The sequence below is a fragment of the Dryobates pubescens genome, chromosome 17, assembly GCF_014839835.1.
Source record: "Dryobates pubescens isolate bDryPub1 chromosome 17, bDryPub1.pri, whole genome shotgun sequence".
Classification (NCBI taxonomy): domain Eukaryota; kingdom Metazoa; phylum Chordata; class Aves; order Piciformes; family Picidae; genus Dryobates; species Dryobates pubescens.
In genome coordinates this window covers 12181793-12201705 of record NC_071628.1, presented here as the reverse complement: position 1 = coordinate 12201705, position 19913 = coordinate 12181793, and the positions used below count along the sequence as shown (strand labels likewise).

Below are 19913 nucleotides of genomic sequence, written 5' to 3'. Positions count from 1 at the left end.
GAAGACATTTCTTTTGGTATTCTAAGGTAGATAGCTAATCTAGTGGCTTTCAAATTAGTTCTTCTTAGCAACTCAGTGTCTAGAACATTTCTTTCATCTAGCGATCACAGAGGAAATGGACTTTGGGCAAGCACGTATTTGAACAGAGCAGGCCTTGCAAGTCATTTGGGAGTGTTTCACTCTGTGCTTCAAGATAAGCTGCTTGTGATCTTGTAAGCAGCAGGTGCAAGTTGGACACTATTAAACTGTGGAGAGGGTAAAGCACAAGAAGAAAGTTGAAGAGCAGTGGCACAATGCAAAGTTCTGATTAAACAAGTCTAGGTGAGCTAACTCCTGAAATGACTGAATGTGCTTGGAGCAACCAGCATGAAAAAAACCTCTTGGCAATGTTATTTTGAATGGATAGAGGGAATTGAGATGGTTAATTACAGAGGATCACCCCCTCCCCTTGAGACCTGAAGGGAACTTCTCTCTTAGTGGAGTCTAGGAAGCTGCTGCAGTATGTATCCTGTATAATTACCCAACAACCAATGTTCATTTATATTTTTGTAGTATCTGTAGAGAGAAATAATACTTAACAGCCCTGCTCTATACAGCATCAATGCAGCTTCCTCACGAAAACCAGCCACAATACCAGAACAAAAGACTTACTACTCATTAGTTGGTGGGTGTCTTTTGGATATTTTAGCTTTATGTCAAAAAGCTACCCTCAAATGCCAGCATACTGCTTTTCTTAGTTACTGTGCCCATTGGCAGTGATTGTGCAAGAAACCAAAGATTTGTACAGTAGTAAAATAACTGATGACCAGATTCAGATATGACATTTAAAATGGTAATTCTGTTCACATAGAATGAAATGCTGCTGGTATTGAAAAGACTAAATGCCAACACCATTTTGGAGAAAAAAGGGAAAAAAAAAAGACAAAACAAAAACCTCAATAGGATAAACATTTCAGAACAAAAGAGTGGGATGTGAGTGATTGCAATCTACTAGATACAAAAGTGCTTTATTGACTCGTGGAAGTATGTTGTCATCAAAGCTGCAGCCACGCTTCAGAGAAAGGATGGGTGGCAATTACACATTAAGAAAGGAAAAACTCTTCCCAGTGTTAGAGGTGGCAGAATTTTCATAAGATTTCAGCTGTTTAGTCAGTGAGAGCCACAGGAAGTAATCTGTCTGTGCTGGAGAACTTCTTGGAAAGCCATTAGACCTTATTAAGCCCCTTTCCTCTTATACTGGAAATTACCTTGCAGTGTCTATGAAAATAATTTGTCCTTTATTTTTTTTTTTTATATAGGTACTTATGCTTCCAGAGGACTGTTATTGTGTACTTGATCATAACTTGCTGCTTGCAATTCAATACTGTTTTCTGAGTATTTCTCTGTCCTTATGCATAAGTGTACCAATTATTTCTACTTGGTCATTTTTATAGTTCTATTGTGCTTGTTTATTCTATCACTTGGAGTATTAAAAATGGTAATGTGCTCATTCCTTTGATGTTAATAATACTGGATTCTTACACTAAACCTGGCAGTGCCAGACAACCTGTGCCCTAAGTAATTCGTAAGGAAAAGGATTAGATGTAGGCATATACACTTATATGCAAGTTTAGTTAAACCTTAAAACAGGCAATGTGCACTTCAGAGTCTCCCTGAGCACTGATTGTTACCCTTTTCATTTCATCTTCTATTGCCTTTTTTCTCTTCCCAGTCTACAGAACCTGATAACAAGGGCCCTTCAAGAGTGAATGTGAGGTTTCAAGAATGTTTTGCCCGTTGATTTATGGCTGACCCTTTCCCACACTTTGTCCATTTTTCTAAAGTGCAATTATTAAGTGGGAAACAAGACTTAAAGTGTTCAGACTAAAGAGGGAGAAAGAAGTCATTCTATATGAAGCATCTCCAAAGTGAGTTAAGCATCAGTGGTCAGGCACTTCAAAACACAGCTGCTGTAAGAATCAAAGATGCTGACAAGAAAAAGCAATACAAATAAGCATTTTATAAGACAACAATGTGAATTTTAATAATTGATTTAATAAAACCCACAATAAAGCAACACACCAACTTTTTTCTTCAATTAAACAAATGTGTAGTAAATTACTAAAAAACTCCAAATACAATACATACCTACTGTACCTCGACTTCTAATTACATCAACTGTAACCCCCAATTTAATTAAAACCTATTTGAGTATCAGTATGTGCAAAATACCTGTTTACTGTTTATGGTATATTTATTTTCCAGTAAGTTTGTAAGGATGGGATGCCCATTTTTCATGAAATGTGATATGGCTTTATTAATGATAATGTTTGTATTGAAGCATGAACTTCCCAAGTACAGTGCTACTTTGCCTCTGAGCTGTATGTGCTCCCTTGCTGTACTCCAGCGCTCCCATTTCTTGACGGAAAGCATACAGACGTAATCCAGTGTTCTGTGCATTTTGTCCAAATTAATACTGTGCTGTCAGTTTTCACCAATAGAAACTGATAATATGACCCCCTGCCCCAAAAAAGGGGGACCAAAGAAGCCACGATTGTTACCAACAGCCTGATGAGTATGTGAAATGATAGACAAGTTTCAAAACAGACATTAGCTTAGGTATATAGATGGCTGAGTATCACAACATCCATTATTGGGCAAAATTTTCCTTTCTGATCCACAGAGAGAACTACTTGTGATGCCAGTGGAAGATCTGTATAAAGATCAAAGTACAGAATAAGCAAAACAATATTTGAAGCCAAGTTCCTCCCATCCTCTGAACTTTGCTGGTCATATTCATGTTGCCCTTAGGCTTCTTCAGTGCAAATTACCTCAGAAGCAGCTGTAAATCTGAGCTTGGGGGTGCATGATAGCTTAGTGTCAGATTTTGTCATCCTGTGTACATTCAAAGTACAGGGATTCCACGTGAGGGTAAGGAGTTTTGTGGACTTTGAGGTATCCGGATGAATAAATAGTCTTTTCAAATTGCCTCATCTCTCTATAAATAAGAGGCCTTTCCACTTCTGTAGGCTGTTAGGATATTGTTGTCCAACACTGTTAGGTTACTGAGCTTGCTTGGATTTTGCTTTACTCATAAAGCTAAGTAGCAGGAACTGCTATTGCAGCGGCATTCCTGTCAGGACACTGTCATACTGTGCTCAAAGCAAAGATGAAAAGGTCAGAGATCGGTGACTCAGGCAATGGTGCTGATCTAAAACTTCTGTTCCCCACTTTCCTATCAGCTGCGTGTATTTTGCATGTCTGTTGATTGTATTGGAGAGTATCTCCACATTAAGCATAGTTTCTATCATCTGACTTTTCCTTTAAAACAAAACAATAATGAAAAAATGATCAATTACAGGGCATTTATTAATTGGAATTAGAATTCATGCTAATCAACTGGCCTTTTAATGTGAATCAAATGTTGGTTCAGACATTCAAGATTATTAATAGTAAATTCATCTTACAAGTCAAATCTTCATGAAATAAATAACCTGTTTCTAATTTATAAACCCTATTCTAAAATACATTAAAGATAACTGATGACTTAAAACACTTTGGGTCCAGTGTTGGGTCTCTAGTTAAGTACCAGAAGTCTGGGCAAGGATCTTCCTGTCTGGATCTCTGAATGCCCAGATTAAAGCTAACTTTCTCATCTGGGTACAGCAAATTCTGTGTTTTGCAGCGCCTCCAAAGAGCCAGTTTCCAGAAAAATTCAACTAGCACTGTATGCATTACAGTTTCAGATACTGTATGACAGTTACTATTGCAAAAATACTGTATAATGAATTCAGGGATCATGACATCTTATAGAACTCTGGCATGATCAGCATTCGACTTGAAGTAAAATACTGACTACTTGATGCTCCATTTGGAGTGCGGATACTTTGTGGTACATAGTTACTGAAGGACAATAGTGGACTGTAATTTGTGAGGTATCTGCAGAGCCACGTTGCATTTTGTAAACAATAATCTGAAAATAGCTTTGTCTCAAAACCATAGTAAATTGAACAAATTAGTACAAGGGAGGAAGTGAAATACAAGTTCCGTAGGTCAACCACCGTTCTTTTTGCAGCACCAGTTCTCCCTGCTGCATGTTAAATGGTACAAATCCACTTATTACTGGTTTCTATTCAGTCGTTTTCATTTTGCATTTATTGCTCTCAGTCTTTGACTACAAGATAAAGAATAAGGCAGCAGTTCCCAAAACATACGAAATTAGGCACTGGAACTCTGACAACTTGCGCAGGTTTTGCTCATTTCCTGTTTGTAACTCTGAAGCTGGACAGAGCACTTGTACATTCCAAATGTGTTCAGCAGCAGTTGCCGGGCCTTTGACTGAACTTCCTCCCATTTAGATGAACTACCAGGAACTGGAAAATCAAGAAAATCCTCAATAGAATTCACACCTCAGGAAAGCTGGACAATCTAGATGTTCTCCAATTTATCACAGTGTTACCAACTACAATCTTCTCTGTTCACAATCATTTAGTAATTTAATATTGTTCTGTGGACACTATGTACCTTCTCTATATTATTTTACACCTTTAGGTCTGTATTTTCTAACTACAATTACATCTTTCTATAAGTGAATGTGTTAGACACTATCTCCCATGCCCTACCCCAAAACTGAGCTTTCTTGCTAAGAAGATTCATGGTACTGCTAGATGTCTAAATCAGCACATGTTTTGGCAATGCATGTGTTTTTCAAATGTCAAATTTTCCCACATTAGAACTTCACCTTGTCTTTCCCTGGATAAAATAAGGGAATTTCTGAGACTTTTCTGTTTTGTTTTTTTTTCCTTCTAGCCAAAGAATCTGTGTTGGATATTTCAGTAGGAATCTCTCTCCTTTGCACAATTTTCATTTACACTGTGTCTTTCTGGCCCAACAGGTTCTATACCGTGCTGTACAAAACCATAGGTAGCAGATTTGTTTTCCCCCAGAATGGTATTTTCTGGTTCAAATTAAATAACAATATGAAGAGAAAGTGGTGGGGGGGTTTATCACATTTAGATTTCATTTAGGACAATGCTATAGAGTAGCTTACCTAGTTGCAAGTGGACTATGGCAGCTGTTTTTCCTGCAGTGAGAGACCAAACATTTAAATCTTCTATAGAATAAACATCTTCAATTTTCATCAAGTCTTCCTTAATGCGATCCACATTTAAATGCTTTGGAACTCCTGTGACACCAAACATGAAATAAAATTAGTTCTGTCTTCAGCAAACTCGCAGCGGCCTTTAAAATGTCACGACACATCTCAATGACAAAAGAATTTACAATTTACATAGTTGGAAGTGGCTAGTAACTTCCAGGTTATTAATAGAGAAAAATATACTTATTAAATCCCATATGGACATAGAAGTTGTACAGGAATTGCAGTGTAAATTGTCCCATCCAGAATGCACTTTCTGGCAACAGCCAGCAGTAGATCCTTTGGAGCCATGTATTTGTGTAGGCAACTTCTACTTTACAAGTAATTAAAGTGAAAGCATAGAAATGAGTCCAGGCAAATGTTCACTTGGTTTAGCTGATAGCCACTGCAGACACACACAAAAGTCTGTACATTTCACTTTACCATCTCCTGAAGGTAAAGTGTGAGCATAGCTAGCTAGGACTCACATCATTCTGGCAGAGGTCAAAGACACCTAAAGAGTACTGGAGCTCAGATGAGCCATCAAAACCCAACAGACTAAAGCAGTAGCAGGATAAACAGGTCTCCAGACACAATCTGCTTTGTTAGAGACAACAACTGTATATATCAAAGAATTGTCAATGCTCAATGGCATTTGACATCTAAAGTATTGCAGACTGTGCAGAGATCTTACCTTCCAGAATAATAACTCCTGTATCACACAGAATTCGAACTGTTGTCAAAACCACCAGTATGGAGAATATGTATGTACATATAGGATCAGCAATCTTGTATTCTGGCTGCAAGGGAAGTTCATAAAAAAATAAGCTCACTTATAAAATATTATGGAGAAAACATAATTACTTCTAGCTCCAAGTTCCATGTTTGGTTTTTTTTGTTGTTTGAATGGTTACAAAATACATAATAGAGATAGTATTTGCTTATTTTGCATGAATGCATGAAGCTTGTAATAGAACATCGCTAAGTATTGTTTCCTCTAATTTACAAACCCAAGTCTCTCTCTTATTTCATCACCAGAGCTGAAATTACAAAAACTGACCCCCTGCCTCAAAGCCCAGCCACTCCTTACCTTAAAGCGTATGATGTATGCAGCTACAAGCACACCAATGCTTTGCACCAGGTCCCCAAGTGCGTGTACAAATGCTGCTCTCACGGCAAGGCTGCTGTGTCCATGGCTGCTGCTGTGGGCTCTGGTAGGAGAGTTTGACTGAGGTACGTGAGAGTGAGCATGGGAATGGGAGTGGGAGTGAAGGTGACCAGACTGATTCAGCAAAAAACCCATTCTGCAAACGAAAGAAGAAAAACACTCCAAGAAATAAGCTTTAATTGTTGCCTTGTTTTGTTGTCTTTTTCTTTAATTTTAAACCAAAGAATTGAAAAATCAATACTTGGTATCAATTCCAGCAAAATTACATCCCATGAGAAAGTCACAGGCCATGAATGAATTGGCAGCTTATCAGAAATACATTTATGAGTGTTAACGGAGATAAAGGGAGATCTTACATTAAGTTAACTGCAACACCAACAGCTGCTGTAATTAGCATGATATCGCCATTTATTTCGTAGTCCATGTGGATAGTTCTTTGAACAGCTTCGTACAAGAGGAATGCCATAAGGATATAGACCAGCAATACACTAATGATGGCTGACAATACTTCTGCAAACAGAAAGGAAACATCATTACAAAAGTGAGTCTCAGATCTGTTTCTACTTCCAAACTAGAATGTGGGCAGAACCTTCATTATTTTAACTATTTTATGCCCATTATTACCCTGATACACAGCTAACAACCTGTGCAGTAAATAAAACTCACAGAGTAGGATGAACAGATAGAGTTTGTTCTAATAAATTCTGTTACATGCATACATCCCTCAAATTATGTTTTCTCTGAAACCTTCCATACAGGCAATGACTGTATCTTCTTCAGACAACCCAGAACTTTTGCCTGAGAAGTCACAAAGTTCCTGTCCAGGGGAGCAGAAGATAGATGATGTCAAACACCATCAGCCCATCTACAAATAAGAGGAAGTTTGATTTCCAGTGTCCACAGTATTAAGCTGGATTTAGAAATCACTTTAAATATTGTTTTGTATTTAGGATGGACAAAAAAAAAATATTAAGAAACTGAACAGTACAAACTTGTTAGACATACTACTCCTAAGCTTCTTGACATGTGTGCACATAAACATTATAGATTGCAGACTTCAACTAGGAAGAGCTTCTTAATTTATGTTTCCATATTGCTGCAATATACTGGTTCAATGTTACCTAATGTCTACCAAACACTCTTATTTCACAAACACAAGTGTTATGACCAACATTTTGGTGTAGGAATTTTGTCTGATTGGCAGGGGCTTTCAAAAGAACACATACATCTAAATTAGGAGAAAATTAGAAAGTTAAGAAAAACTAATATTTCATCAGCCTGCACCTTCCACTGACATTTATATCTGTGGAATGTGATTACAGCTTTCTTCAAGGTTCCTGCTCTTCTGATCTGAGAATAAATAGGCCTGAATATTTTATGGACTGGGACCTTAGTGCTGTCTGCAAGTCATGAAATTGGGCTGGTAAGAGCAGAGATAAACCTGAGGAGGAGTCGCCCATGCTACAGTTTTAAGATCCTACTATAAAGACTGTCTTGGTTATAAGTGAATTAATACAGGGGTTTACAAAAAGAAGTGAGAGAACCTTAAATCTAGCTTCACTGTGCTGCATGTAAATACACAGCCAATCTGTAATCATTCTGTGTAACGCTCATTACTGCTGCTTGCCAAGTGGATCACTGGGATTTTAGCATTCCTATGTGAATTCAGAGTTGAAATTAGTTTACTTGGAATTGCCGTCGTTGTTCCACATGTGTTGCCCTGATTTATTCCCCAATAAGGGCAAAATTCTGCTTTTGACTGTAAGATTGATCTAAGAATACTAATCTGAGAACTGTCTCATCTGCTTTCAATCTGTCAGTGGGTACCACAACTTTGGTTACTGAAGAAGGCATCTTTTCTAAGGCTTCAATTTTGTTTAGTGACAACTACTGTAAAATGCATAGAATGGTTTGGGTTGGAATCTAGATATATAAGCATTTTAGTATCATCAAAATCACTTGCTCCATACACTGATTTTTTTAACATGACATGGGAGAAGAAATGCACACCAACGCATTCAGCTGTTCGGTGATGTGCCAATGCCTGGATGAATACCAGCATTCCCAGGCAGTAACAAGGTTCTGAGAGGCAATTGTCACAATCTCAGATGAGTTCAGAGCAATATAAAAATCCTAGAAATACCCATGCAAGTGGTAGACATACCCATGCAAGCAGGTAGATTCCTCAGGGTAACTGCCTTAAAAAACAACCCACTCAATTAGAAGTTTTTCCAGAATGCCTTTTAAAAAAATCAGTGGAGCCATAGCACATTAGCATTTACCAGAGAAACAGTACATTGTGGTTAACAATCTAAACCCATGTTTTCTGCAACCAAAACCAATGTTTTCCTTGCAATTTCTTTCACAGAGTCATTGTCACGTCAGCATTGTAGATTTGTGCTGAGATCTTTCACGTGACATGAACTATATATGCACCAGCTCAGTGGACTGATTGATTCTGTCATTGCTGACATTGTCTTGGCAGCAGTGGGAAAATGCCAGGTTCCAGAGCTATGCTTAAATCTGTTCAGTTTCTTGCTGAGGAGGTATTTCTACTTGGTAGTCAAACAGAACTATTTTTGGCTTCAAGAATATAATCCTTTTTAGACATGACTGCAATTTCCATCATTTTGTCTTCATTTTTTCTAACCCACTCTGAATCTGTCAGCTTCCCTTTCACCACTGAAAATGGAATAAAATTGAAGAGGGAGCATATATACTATATACTCAAATGGGATTCAAATAAATGAAAACTAGTGCCAACTCCCTTCTGGAATCTGACTAGACAACTAATAGGTCTGTTACAGTGTTTATGGGAAGCAAGTTGAAAATCCAGCATTCTGCAAACGGAAGTGATAATGAACACTAGAAGCATTGTTCATTATAATGTTTTTTTGCTTAGTGTATGTGGGTAGATTATCTTGAAACTTAATGCAGTAAGATAGTTGCTGCACATATTCCCAGCTTTAAACAAATGCTGCACATTTTTTCACATGACAGATGCTCAATCTGTACCCTATTTTTAACATTCTATCATTTTTAACACTCCTGATGAAATTCAAGCTATTGTTGAGCTCATACTATTTGCTGACAAGCCTCTTACACATAGGTTATTTGGTAAAATGTGTTGCAGTGAGGATATACCCTAGAAGCAGCTTTGTTTCACTGCCAGCATTCACTCATGTCTGAAACAGGGCCCTCAGGCCATGGCATTCAGATTAGGAATACATTTCACAAATGTGTCTTTAAAAAAACTGTCTACAGTCTTTTTGGACCATCCCATCTTCTGTACTTGCAGAGCTTAGGTCAGGATCTGAGGGTCTCTTGCAGGGCCCTTTACCTACTTCCCCTTCCTCAGTGCAGCCACAGGAACCCTTTCTGCCACCCCAGGCTCTATCTAGTCCTCCTCCTGCAGAGAGAGCTGCAGTGCAGCTACTCACACAGAAAGGCTGAGGCAGAAAGGAATCCCTGGAAACTCTGTTGTACTGCTCAAAGCAGGGTAAACTACAGCAGGTTGCTCAGGGCTGCATCCAGTTGGTTTCTGAATATTTCAACTATGGATACTCTGTAACCTGTTCTATTGCTTGACCACCTACTGGCAACAGAAAATAAGGGTTGCTGCAGAACTGAGAAGCTGTTCCCTTTAGCTTCTCCCAGTGAGAAGATGGTGGGTGATGGAGACTATTCTATGGGCCAGAACCAGTCCACAGGCCACCAATGGATCAGTCTGGCCAGTATTTTTCTTGGCAGTAAAATGGGAAAAAATAGATATATAGATATATATAGATAGATATATATTCAAAGTGAGGAAGCAGGAATCCTAGGGGATTTGTGTTTGCAAAGTGCTATGGAGCCCTCAAAGTAATTGAAAAATTAGTGAAAATTTACATAACTGAGTGAAATTGTAATGGTTAAGTGAGTTTCTCTTATTTTTCTTAATTCCTGCTTTCTGCTAGGCCATGACATGTTCAAGGCACTAGAAAAGTTACAAAGACATATAAACTACTTGGAATGATTTCTAAATAGGGTTTAACTCTCTCCTTCTGGAGAGTCTGAGCAAATGCCAGGGGCATACCTGCAAGGTCAGGTTTCAGTATTAGGGGAGCTTCTATTGCAAAATTAAAACTTCTTGACAGAAAAGTTCGTAATGGGAAATGCTGGCATTGTTAATGCTTTCTTGCTAAAGTCCCAAAGATCTTTGCTAGCATACAGAGCTATGCATTCATACATTAGTGACTAACTGATGACAAACGACTAGGAGTGATGGAGCTGTTGAATTCTACTGCTGTTCTAGCAGCCAAAATAAGAACTGCAAATAATGACTACAGAAGACTTCAAAATGCCTTGTATAGAACAGAAGCAGCAAACTAACACTAGAAATTATCTATTTCATGGAAAACAAAGCTTTATGTAGACATTTGGGTAAAATGTCTACAAGACCTGCAGCTGTACATTATAAATTATTATATCCAGTTATGAACCACATGAAAAATCCCTTTATCATAATCACATTTCCAAACATGAAGTGATGAATCCTGGAAATACCCTTCTACGGGTCAATGCATAATTCTATTTATACTTCTCTTCTGGACACCTAAAATAGGCAGAGGTTAAGTACCTTACTGTATTGCAAACCACAGGGCATTTTGACCTCTGCTTTATGTGGTTTGGGGAGTATAAGAATACAAAGTTATGCAGCTTCTGGCAGGGCAGAGCTCTCTGGTAATGCACTCTGCAGAACTTTTCCATTCTGGGTTAAGGTGTCATTTTTCACATTGAATAGGATCTTCTTCCCCATGGCACAATTCTACTGAAGTCAGTGGGATTTCACAAATCCTGGGCACTGGCAATAACTGCTGTGAACAACAACAACCTGACACTTACAACTCCGGTACCAACAAGCTTCACAGTGTGTCATGCAGGCAGTAACAGTGGCACAGCCCTAACTGAATGTAGAATGTGTCCCTTTTCTGCTCAGTTCCAAAGCACAAAGGTGCAGAGGGGCCTGGCCTAATGCAACAGCTCAGTAAGTGTAGATAGGCTGGGAAACACAGCTGCATATTCATCCTTCTACTTTGCTGGGAACCCTTTTAAAACATTTTTCGGGCTATGGTTCATTTGTAGGAAGTCCCATTGACCATGTCAGTGTGTATCCAATTCCCTAAGCTTCCTCTTTGAAACAGAAGATGAGTTCAGGACTTAATTCTCCATCTGCTAAGTTCTAGTTCCACAAAGATTGAAAGACTCTCCCCACTCCTAGCAACTGAAACTCTGCCATCAAATTTCACTTTTGACTAAGGTTTAAAATGTAAATATTTATTTTTTAATTCCCTTGTGGCAACAACCTATGTAGTGGATCCACAATGGACAGCGAAAGGACATTTAGGTTAAACATAAAGCAAACTGTCTGTTTGCTGCTACTTTCTTTCTATTATCTGTCCTTCCAGAATTAGGTGATCTTTACAGTTGTTGCTTAAAATACTTTGTTAATAGCAAAAAGCTGGTATCTACATACCTAAGCGATGAAATCCAAAAGTGAATCTCTTTGTGGGAGATTTTGCAGACAGCCAGAGAGCAAGCAGGGTCAAAATAATACCGCTAAGGTCTGTTAACATATGAAGTGCATCTGTCATAATTGCTAGACTGTTAGCAACATATCCACCTGAAAACAAAGTTGGAAAAGTCAGGACATACGACATTAATGATTGTAGATAACATCCCCTTGGCACAGCTTACAGTTATTGATTTTCAGAGCAGTGTACTAAGTGCAAGAGAACCTTTCTTACAATCACTAGACGGGGCGGGGGGGCTTGCCATTACAATTAAAATGCCACGCTATGATTTAAAGCTACCATAGTTACAAGTGCAGTGAAGTGTGCTGTCTTTTAAGGGCAATGTAGAAAGGATTCATTCCTGTTATTCTCACACAGACTGCTTACATCATGTTTGCAAGGTCAGGACCAGAACAGTTTTGTACTTTTACATATAATTGCATATGTGTGTAATCAGCTGATCCTTTTATTAAACTACATCTGTTAAGTATTTCGACAGGGACAGAAATTTGGTGATTCAATGGAAAGGAAATTCATCCTGCCCCCTTTTTTTTATTACACTATCATTAACCTTCATTATTCCCTCTCCTGGCATGGGAGTCTGCCATGACAATATATACATTGTAGACAATGACTTTCACTTGCACAACATTTTTCTTTATTATCACTTTTTCTTCTAATTAGGAGCTGCATTGAGACAAATAACCTCGACTCAAAGGATAATGTCATAGTTCCAATTCCACTGCTAATGCTGCTACTGCATGGGTAAAAGATTTAAACAATGAGCCTCTCTCTTAAGCACCCCTTATCAAAAGGAAAATCAAGGACAGGCTGCATTGTCTTCCATATTGTGATGGTTTAAGCCACACACATTAACATATGCATGAAGATAAGCCCATTTTCTCAGAAAAGATCACATCTCCAGTGTCAGCTCAGCTATGATTTGGTTTCTCTTTTTTACCTTGGGATTGTCGTTCAGCCTGTAAATTCCACTGAGCAGAGCATGCAGCTGATGTGCCAAGCCTGGTCCCAACTGATGTTTGACTAAAGGTATACAATTAAAACTGTCTTAGTGAAGAGGCTGACCATAAGAAATAGCAAAAGGAAATTCACAACTGGCTGACTGCTTTCCAGACTAGTCATAAAATGTGTGTGTGTGCCTGTGGGTCTTTGTACTTGCGCACCTGCAGACAGAGCTGCACTCTCTTCCCCAGCCAAACACAAGCAGCATGACTGATACTATAGATTGCTTGTACCATGGGTAGCTACCAAATGTACCCCGTTACTAGTTACTTTCCCTCCATCCCCTCCTCTTCAGTTGCTCACATGTTTCTAAGTTATATTTTTCTGAGGCTGAAATTTTCCAAAGGCCAGCACAGCTCAAAAATAGTGCTTTTGAGATTTAGCAATTCAGCAACTTTTTGAGTAAAAGGAGTTATGACTTTCTTTTCTGAATTGTGTCCTCACATAATTAAAACATCACTTACAAATGTGCAACTCAGCCTCTCCTATAGTCAACACAGAAGAAACAATAATTTATATCCACTGTTTAATTTAACCTGGTAGTTTACATGTAGAATCATTTATAGTATGTGTTAATTTACATGTACTAACTTTGAGAAGCATATCAGTCCAAGAGGAGTCAATTCCATTTCAGCTAGCCTCTCAGGTTTAGAGACTTTAAAAATAAAATTACAAAGAAGGCTGAACATGAGCCTGCAGTGTGCCCAGGCAGCCAAGAGGGCCAATGGCATCCTGGCCTGCATCAGGAACAGTGTGGCCAGCAGGAGCAGGGAGGTCATTCTGCCCCTGTACACTGCACTGGTTAGGCCGCACCTCGAGTACTGCGTCCAGTTCTGGGCCCCTCAGTTTAGGAAGGATGTTGACTTGCTGGAACGTGTCCAGAGAAGGGCAATGAAGTTGGTGAGGGGTTTGGAACACAAGCCCTGTGAGGAGAGGCTGAGGGAGCTGGGGTTGCTTAGCCTGGAGAAGAGGAGACTCAGGGGTGACCTTATTACTCTCTACAACTACCTGAAGGGAGGTTGTAGACAGGCGGATGTTGGTCTCTTCTCCCAGGCAGCCAGTACCAGAACAAGAGGACACAGTCTCAGGCTGCACCAGGGGAGGTTTAGGTTGGGTGTTAGGAAAAAGTTCTATACAGAGAGAGTGATTGCCCATTGGAATGGGCTGCCGGGGGAGGTGGTAGAATCGCCATCATTGAAGGTGTTCAGGAGGAGACTTGATGGGGTGCTTGGTGCCATGGGTTAGTTGTTTAGGTGGGTTGGATTGGTTGATGGGTTGGACGCGATGATCTTGAAGAGACTTCCAACCTGGTTTATTCTATGTATTCTATGTATGTAATTCAGGTTCTGAAGCTAATCATAATGCAGCACATAGATTAAGAAAACGTAAGGGAGCTTTATGAAATTCTCAGCTCAAAGGTTCTCTGTTTCCAAATGCATCGGTTCATTGCTTGGTTAAAGGTACTGCCCAAGGGCTGTTTAAACACCATTGAAAACTTGGAAAGAAAAAAAAAAAAAATCTCTAACTTTTACAGACAGCTTGATGGCTCACCATTGTTTTCAGTGACCTGTGAAGGATAACAGTCCTCCTCATGAAGGATCAATTAGAAATCTCTAAACATAAGTGAAAAAAAAAAAAATCAAAACCCTGTCAGAAAAGCTAACCAGGCTTTGCAATACATTTTTCTCTTTTTTTTTTTTATGTCAAATGGCTCCACAAAGTGTAGGCTGTTATTTGACCACAAACACTGAGGTGGGCTGAGGTAATGAGCTTGGCTATACTTTGGAAAAAACATGCCAATCAACAGTTCACAAATAAACTGCTGAAACAGTATTTCCTTCATCCTGACATACATAACTGACAGCAGAAAGAGTTTTACTGAACAAATGAATTATCTTAGAGTCTTCTGCCATTTTCTCAGAAAATCAAACCTGTCAAAGACTACAGAAGGAAGTCAGTTAAAATGTCCCATGTGAACAAACCTTCCCAAATACCTGAGCTACAATCAATTTTAGAAGTTCCAGAACTTGAAACCCACCAGAAGACAACACAGGGCCAGAGTTAAAGACATTAAAGAGGCAAGGGGCACTGACTCGGAGCTTGAGGGCTCCATCTTTGATTACTTGTTCTGCTCCTGATTACTTGCCCTATGACAAGTTGTTCAAGTCAAGATCTACAAAAGTACAGAGACACCCAAGTCCTCTATTTATTCTCTGTGAAGCTGGATGCATGGATAAGTTATGTGTCTGGCCCTTAGTCCAGTCTGCCTCAGCGTCCAAATAATGAAACAGGCCACATAAACCTGAGGGGGGTGAGCCCATGCAACAGTACTAACAAAGTGTGCAGACAAATCTGCCACCCTGAGCTGAGTCTGCAGAACTCTTGGCTGTAATAGAAGAACAATAGATGATGTGACAATGACAAGACAATATTTTTACTCTCAACACTTACTATTTCTGGAGCTTTCCCTGCACCAGCTACGGAGAGGTCTACAATAATGTGAATTGGATTCAAAGCCCCTAGCAGATACACGCTTACTGATTTCAGCATCAGGCTGAAAACAGCTCAGACATACTATTTAGTAAGGGGCCCTTCAGATGAACTAAATTCAAAATATGTCAGAACTCTTGATATGAATGCAGTCAAATAAAATCACTCTCATGTTAAAGGTTGCCTGCATCCAAGATACAACACTATGCTGCTTATCAAGTTTAGCAGAGTTCGTGCTGAACAAAAGAGGGGAAAAAGAAGCCAGGGGACAAATGGAGACATTCAGATCTCTGCAACAGGTTGGATGGAAAGTGCCTTATCCCTGATAAGCTGATGTATCGTGGCAGTATTAATGACTAACCAACACTGAAAGATGCTGAAGGACAAAAGCACTTTTTTTGCCCACTAACCCATGTTCCTGAAATAAGGCCCCAAATAAAACTGGTGCAAATTTACCAAAAAATGGAGCATTCCTCCTAGGGTCTTTTTTCTACACATGTGGGCCAAACTCTACTATTTATACTCAAGTAATGGTTCTTACTCCTTATCCATTTTGCAGAAGTTTCTTTTTGGAAGAAACAGTTCATAGCACTCCTAGGATATGTGATCCAAGAGCCTGAACTCACTGCACACAAGAAAATGTCAGATCTTCAGTCACTACTGTCCAAATATGCACAGGTGATGAGGAGTCCCATGTTACTATAACTAAGGCATCTCTGTCCTTCCAGTCAGTTTTTGTGACTTAATTTGTTGAGATTTTTCTTCTTTTATTCTGGTGTATGATGGCCAATAATTAATCTGATTAGAATTGTATGTTAAAATGAAAGCAATTTAAAAGCAATTAATTGTTACAGTTGCCTGAAAGACCTGGCTCAGCATACACATCAATGTACTGGCCCTGTGTAATGCTCCCCACTACTTGTGAAAAGGAGAAAGTGGATAACAGCTTTTCAGCACTCTTCAGGTAAAGTAGCACCAGGCAGACACTTTGTACTAAAGGGCATGGATGTAACCAAAAGGCAGATGGTAACAAGACACTGACTGCTAAGTGAACATGTGTAACATGTAATAGCTGCTCTATGTATCCAAGGGACCTTCAAATTTCACTTACTTTCAACCCCATAGTGCTATAGCCTATTAAATAAAGTGTATTTTACAGAGTGATGTGTAATGCACAGGTTCTCTTCATCCTTGACAGCATTTGATAGCGTGCCTTGGTGAAGAAACAATAAAAGCTAAACTTGAGCACCTCATTTATACTTCTGACTGACAAGTATCAGACATTTATACAGGAATAAATTCCCAGGTAAAACCCCACCTTATATCTGCCAATTACTAACAAACAAAAACCACAAATACTTTAATCATATCTTTTATTCTATGATGTTCTAATGGGAAGTGTTAAAAAAAATATTATTTTCATTTACTTTGTTCACATGATTTATGTCTGCAGGGTGCATATGCTAGCCCAGAGCACAGCAGGAAGTTGCACAGACAGTGGCTTCTTCACTGGATTGTTATTGATAGCTCCGGAGTTGTCTCTTCAGTTGTAAGTAAAGGAATGTACTGCAGTATCTAGAGAATAAAGGCAGATATCCTCCCAATATTAGTTTTGTTATTACGACAAATAGCACACTCAAGAAACTGTATTTCCCTCTTCTCTTGCTGCAAACACAGCAAGATCTTACGGCAGTGATTAAAAAAGAAAAACCAACTTAAGATTAAATTGTTCATCTTTATGTCTGTAAAAATGCCACTGCTCCCTTGCTAAAAACGCTGTACCAGCTTACAAGAGGAACTCACAAGGACAAGTTAAAAGCCATTAGACATAAAAAAGTGCAGATTTTATGCTTTATCGGGAAGATTTGTAAGATTCGGGTAGGAGAAGCTGCATATGCCTCAATCTTTTCTTGCATGGAAAAGACAGGTGGGCTTTGCATTGTGTCACTCTCCTAACTTGTAGCTGATCTCTGATGTCTAAATGACAGCTGGCTTCTCGTAGTAAACATTTAAAGGCAAGGCCGGAGTACCGTAACAGGCCGACTCACCTATGAGCTCCCCGGTCATGAAGAGAAGGTAAAGGAGAGCAGCAAGCGCCAGCCGCTTCTTCACCGTCCTCTGCTTGGAGCGCTCCCGCCGGCCGCTGCAGCTGGTGCAGGTGTCGGTCCGGACGGGCCGGGAGCTGCGCAGAGCCATGTCCCGGTCCAGCAGTGACTCGTCGTCGGACGGCAGGCCCGGGCCCGACCCGTTCACCGGCGTTTCCGGGGCCGCCTCCGAAGCGTCGTCCGACACCACCACTCGCAGCTTGTTAAACCTGGGGAAGTCATCGTCCCCCACCTCGTCCGAGAAGTCAAAGGCACTGGAGTCGTTCAGGAACAAGGGGTCCTCGCTCCTCCGTAGCAGGGACTTGATGCTCGTCCAGAAGCCGGGCCCAGCCATAGCGGCGGTGACCGGGTGCCTCGCCGGTTGCGGCCGAACCGCCGCGGCCGGCTTCGCTGGCGTAGTTGCCCCCTCGCAGGCGGCGCCTGTCCGCTCGCCGCCCGGTCAGGGCATGTCCCCTACATCGCCCTGGCAGGCCCCGCGCAGGCCGGCCGGAACACGGCGCGGGGCTTTGCCGCGGAGCGCCCCGGCACTACCAAAACCCACCACCGCCTCTTGGCACTCACAGCCTCTTCGCCTCCGTGCCCGGTATCAAACTGCGAGGCGCCGCGGGCGCTGTCACCCCTGGAGCCACCGGCCACCCCGTGCAGCCCGTCTCCCCGGCGCGCTCAGCCCCGGTCACGGCGCGGCCGGACAGGCGGCACCTGGCGCAGAGGGAGCGCCGCCGCCGCCACGCGCGTCACATCCATCCGCGCCGCAGGCGGGGACCGGGTCTCCGCCGAAATCCCGGCACTGGCCTCTGGCCAACCCCGAGGAGGGCGTCGACAGCGGGCGCGTAGGGGCCGGGCCAGCAGGAGGCAGCCGGCATCCCCTGCGCACCCGCGGACCGCCGCGGATCCCGCCGGCACTGCGCCTGCGCCCTCCGCACGGGAGGGGTGAGTGTTCGAGCCCTGCTGCCGTTGCCTCGCCGCGCCCTCCCCGCGGAGAATAGCAGGGGATCCCTCAGGGCGGCAGCAGCCAGTAGCACCCGCGCTTTCCTCGTGGTAGCTCGACAGGCTATTCCCGTCCCTCCGTGCCTTTATGTTCGACACACAAAGTAGAGACTTTTTACAGGAAAAGCTATAAAACCCAAACACGATCTGCCGATAGACAAAGGAAGATATGTTCACGTATACTGGAAGCCTGGACTGCAAAGTTCTGCGCTCTGGCCTCAAATTTTAGAAGTCACAAGCTTGCATGATGTAGCTTTTGTGTTCCTCTCCCTGTCAAAGGCGCGGCTCTTTACACCCTTACCAGTAATTCCCTTCAGGGCACTGTCATGTAGGAAGTCACATGTGCCTTCATGAACATTCCTTCAAAGGCTCTGCTGTCCTATCAATTGCTTTCACAGCTACCCTCTAACTTAAAAGTAATTATTTTGTTCCTTTGTTAATTTTGTTTGAGAGCTTACGCTCCTGTCTTGCTTGTCTGAGTACTAGAAATTTTCCTCTGATTTTCACCTTACACACATTCTGGCCCAGTTTTTTTCCATGACCAAATTTTGTTACAGCATCACCTACTTCCCTAAATTATAAATGTTTCTGGGAAAATATGTCTGCCAGAAGGGAAATGCATATCCTGGTTTTTGGCCTGATTGAAGGAAGTTACCAAGTAATGACTGGAGAGATGTTTAGAGCTACAAGGCTTTGGAGAAAGGCTTTTGGGCCAAGGGCTGATGGCAGATTCTGGCACATGTCAAAGGCACCACTGCAGGATGTGGAGAGAGCCCCTCTTGGAACAAGCCCTGCAGGAGTGGAGTTGTGCATGGTAAACTGGCCTTGGGTGGAGATTGCTTATTGTTGTTTTCCTTAATGATGTCCAAAAATAACTCTTATTGTGCTTTATCTGAGCTTCCTTGCTGCTTTACAATGTGACCCTTTTCCTGAGCATGTAATCTCAAATTATGCTTCCTAAGGTGGCTAAAGGATGTGCCATCACCAGCCCTTTAACCCATTTCATAATTCCCCCAGCAGGGTTACCAGCACAATTGCTTTGAGGTCAGACAACAAACTGGGTCCCTGAAATGGGCCAGAATTAAAAATAATGCATATTGGAGGATGCAGACATACTTGTATGTCTGACTGTGACTGCCTCCATGCTCACGACTTGCATAGAACCATATGACAACTGAGAAGGCAGTGAACAGTGTGGGAGTCAGCGTGAGAGTTGAGGCCAGCCAGTCTTGATGCCTAGGGAAGCATTAACTGTATTCCAGGTTGTCCATTCTTGATGTTTTTATTCTCCTCTAAGTGATTTAACTCATTCTCCATTTCACCAGGTTCACCACTTGAACTGGAACAAGTGAGTGAGAATACATAGACATGAACAACTAGCCAGGTGGGAGTTGCCAAAATAGTTGCTTGTTAAATTTGGTCTTAAAATGTAGGGCTTCGCTTAATGCTCCATTCTGATGGAGCTTCTACAG

General features: G+C 41.2%; 1 protein-coding gene across 2 annotated transcripts; it reads right to left on the bottom strand.

The window, feature by feature from the left end:
- Nucleotides 1–2008: 2008 nt before the first annotated feature.
- SLC30A4 (solute carrier family 30 member 4) lies at nucleotides 2009–17903 on the bottom strand. Of its 2 annotated transcripts, XM_009897262.2 has the most exons (7): nucleotides 17398–17903; nucleotides 11800–11946; nucleotides 6641–6794; nucleotides 6207–6420; nucleotides 5811–5916; nucleotides 5030–5164; nucleotides 2009–4352 (listed from the first exon to the last, which is right to left on the bottom strand). In XM_009897262.2, exons 1-7 carry the CDS (start codon nucleotides 17786–17788, stop codon nucleotides 4198–4200), a joined length of 1302 nt encoding a protein of 433 aa, XP_009895564.2. In that variant the 5' UTR covers nucleotides 17789–17903; the 3' UTR covers nucleotides 2009–4197. The 2 variants fall into 2 exon arrangements, with proteins under 2 accessions (XP_009895564.2, XP_054024790.1); XM_054168815.1 differs by lacking the exons at nucleotides 2009–4352; nucleotides 5030–5164; nucleotides 5811–5916; nucleotides 6207–6420 and having other exon boundaries at nucleotides 6691–7101.
- Between the last annotated feature and the right edge of the window lie 2010 nt (nucleotides 17904–19913).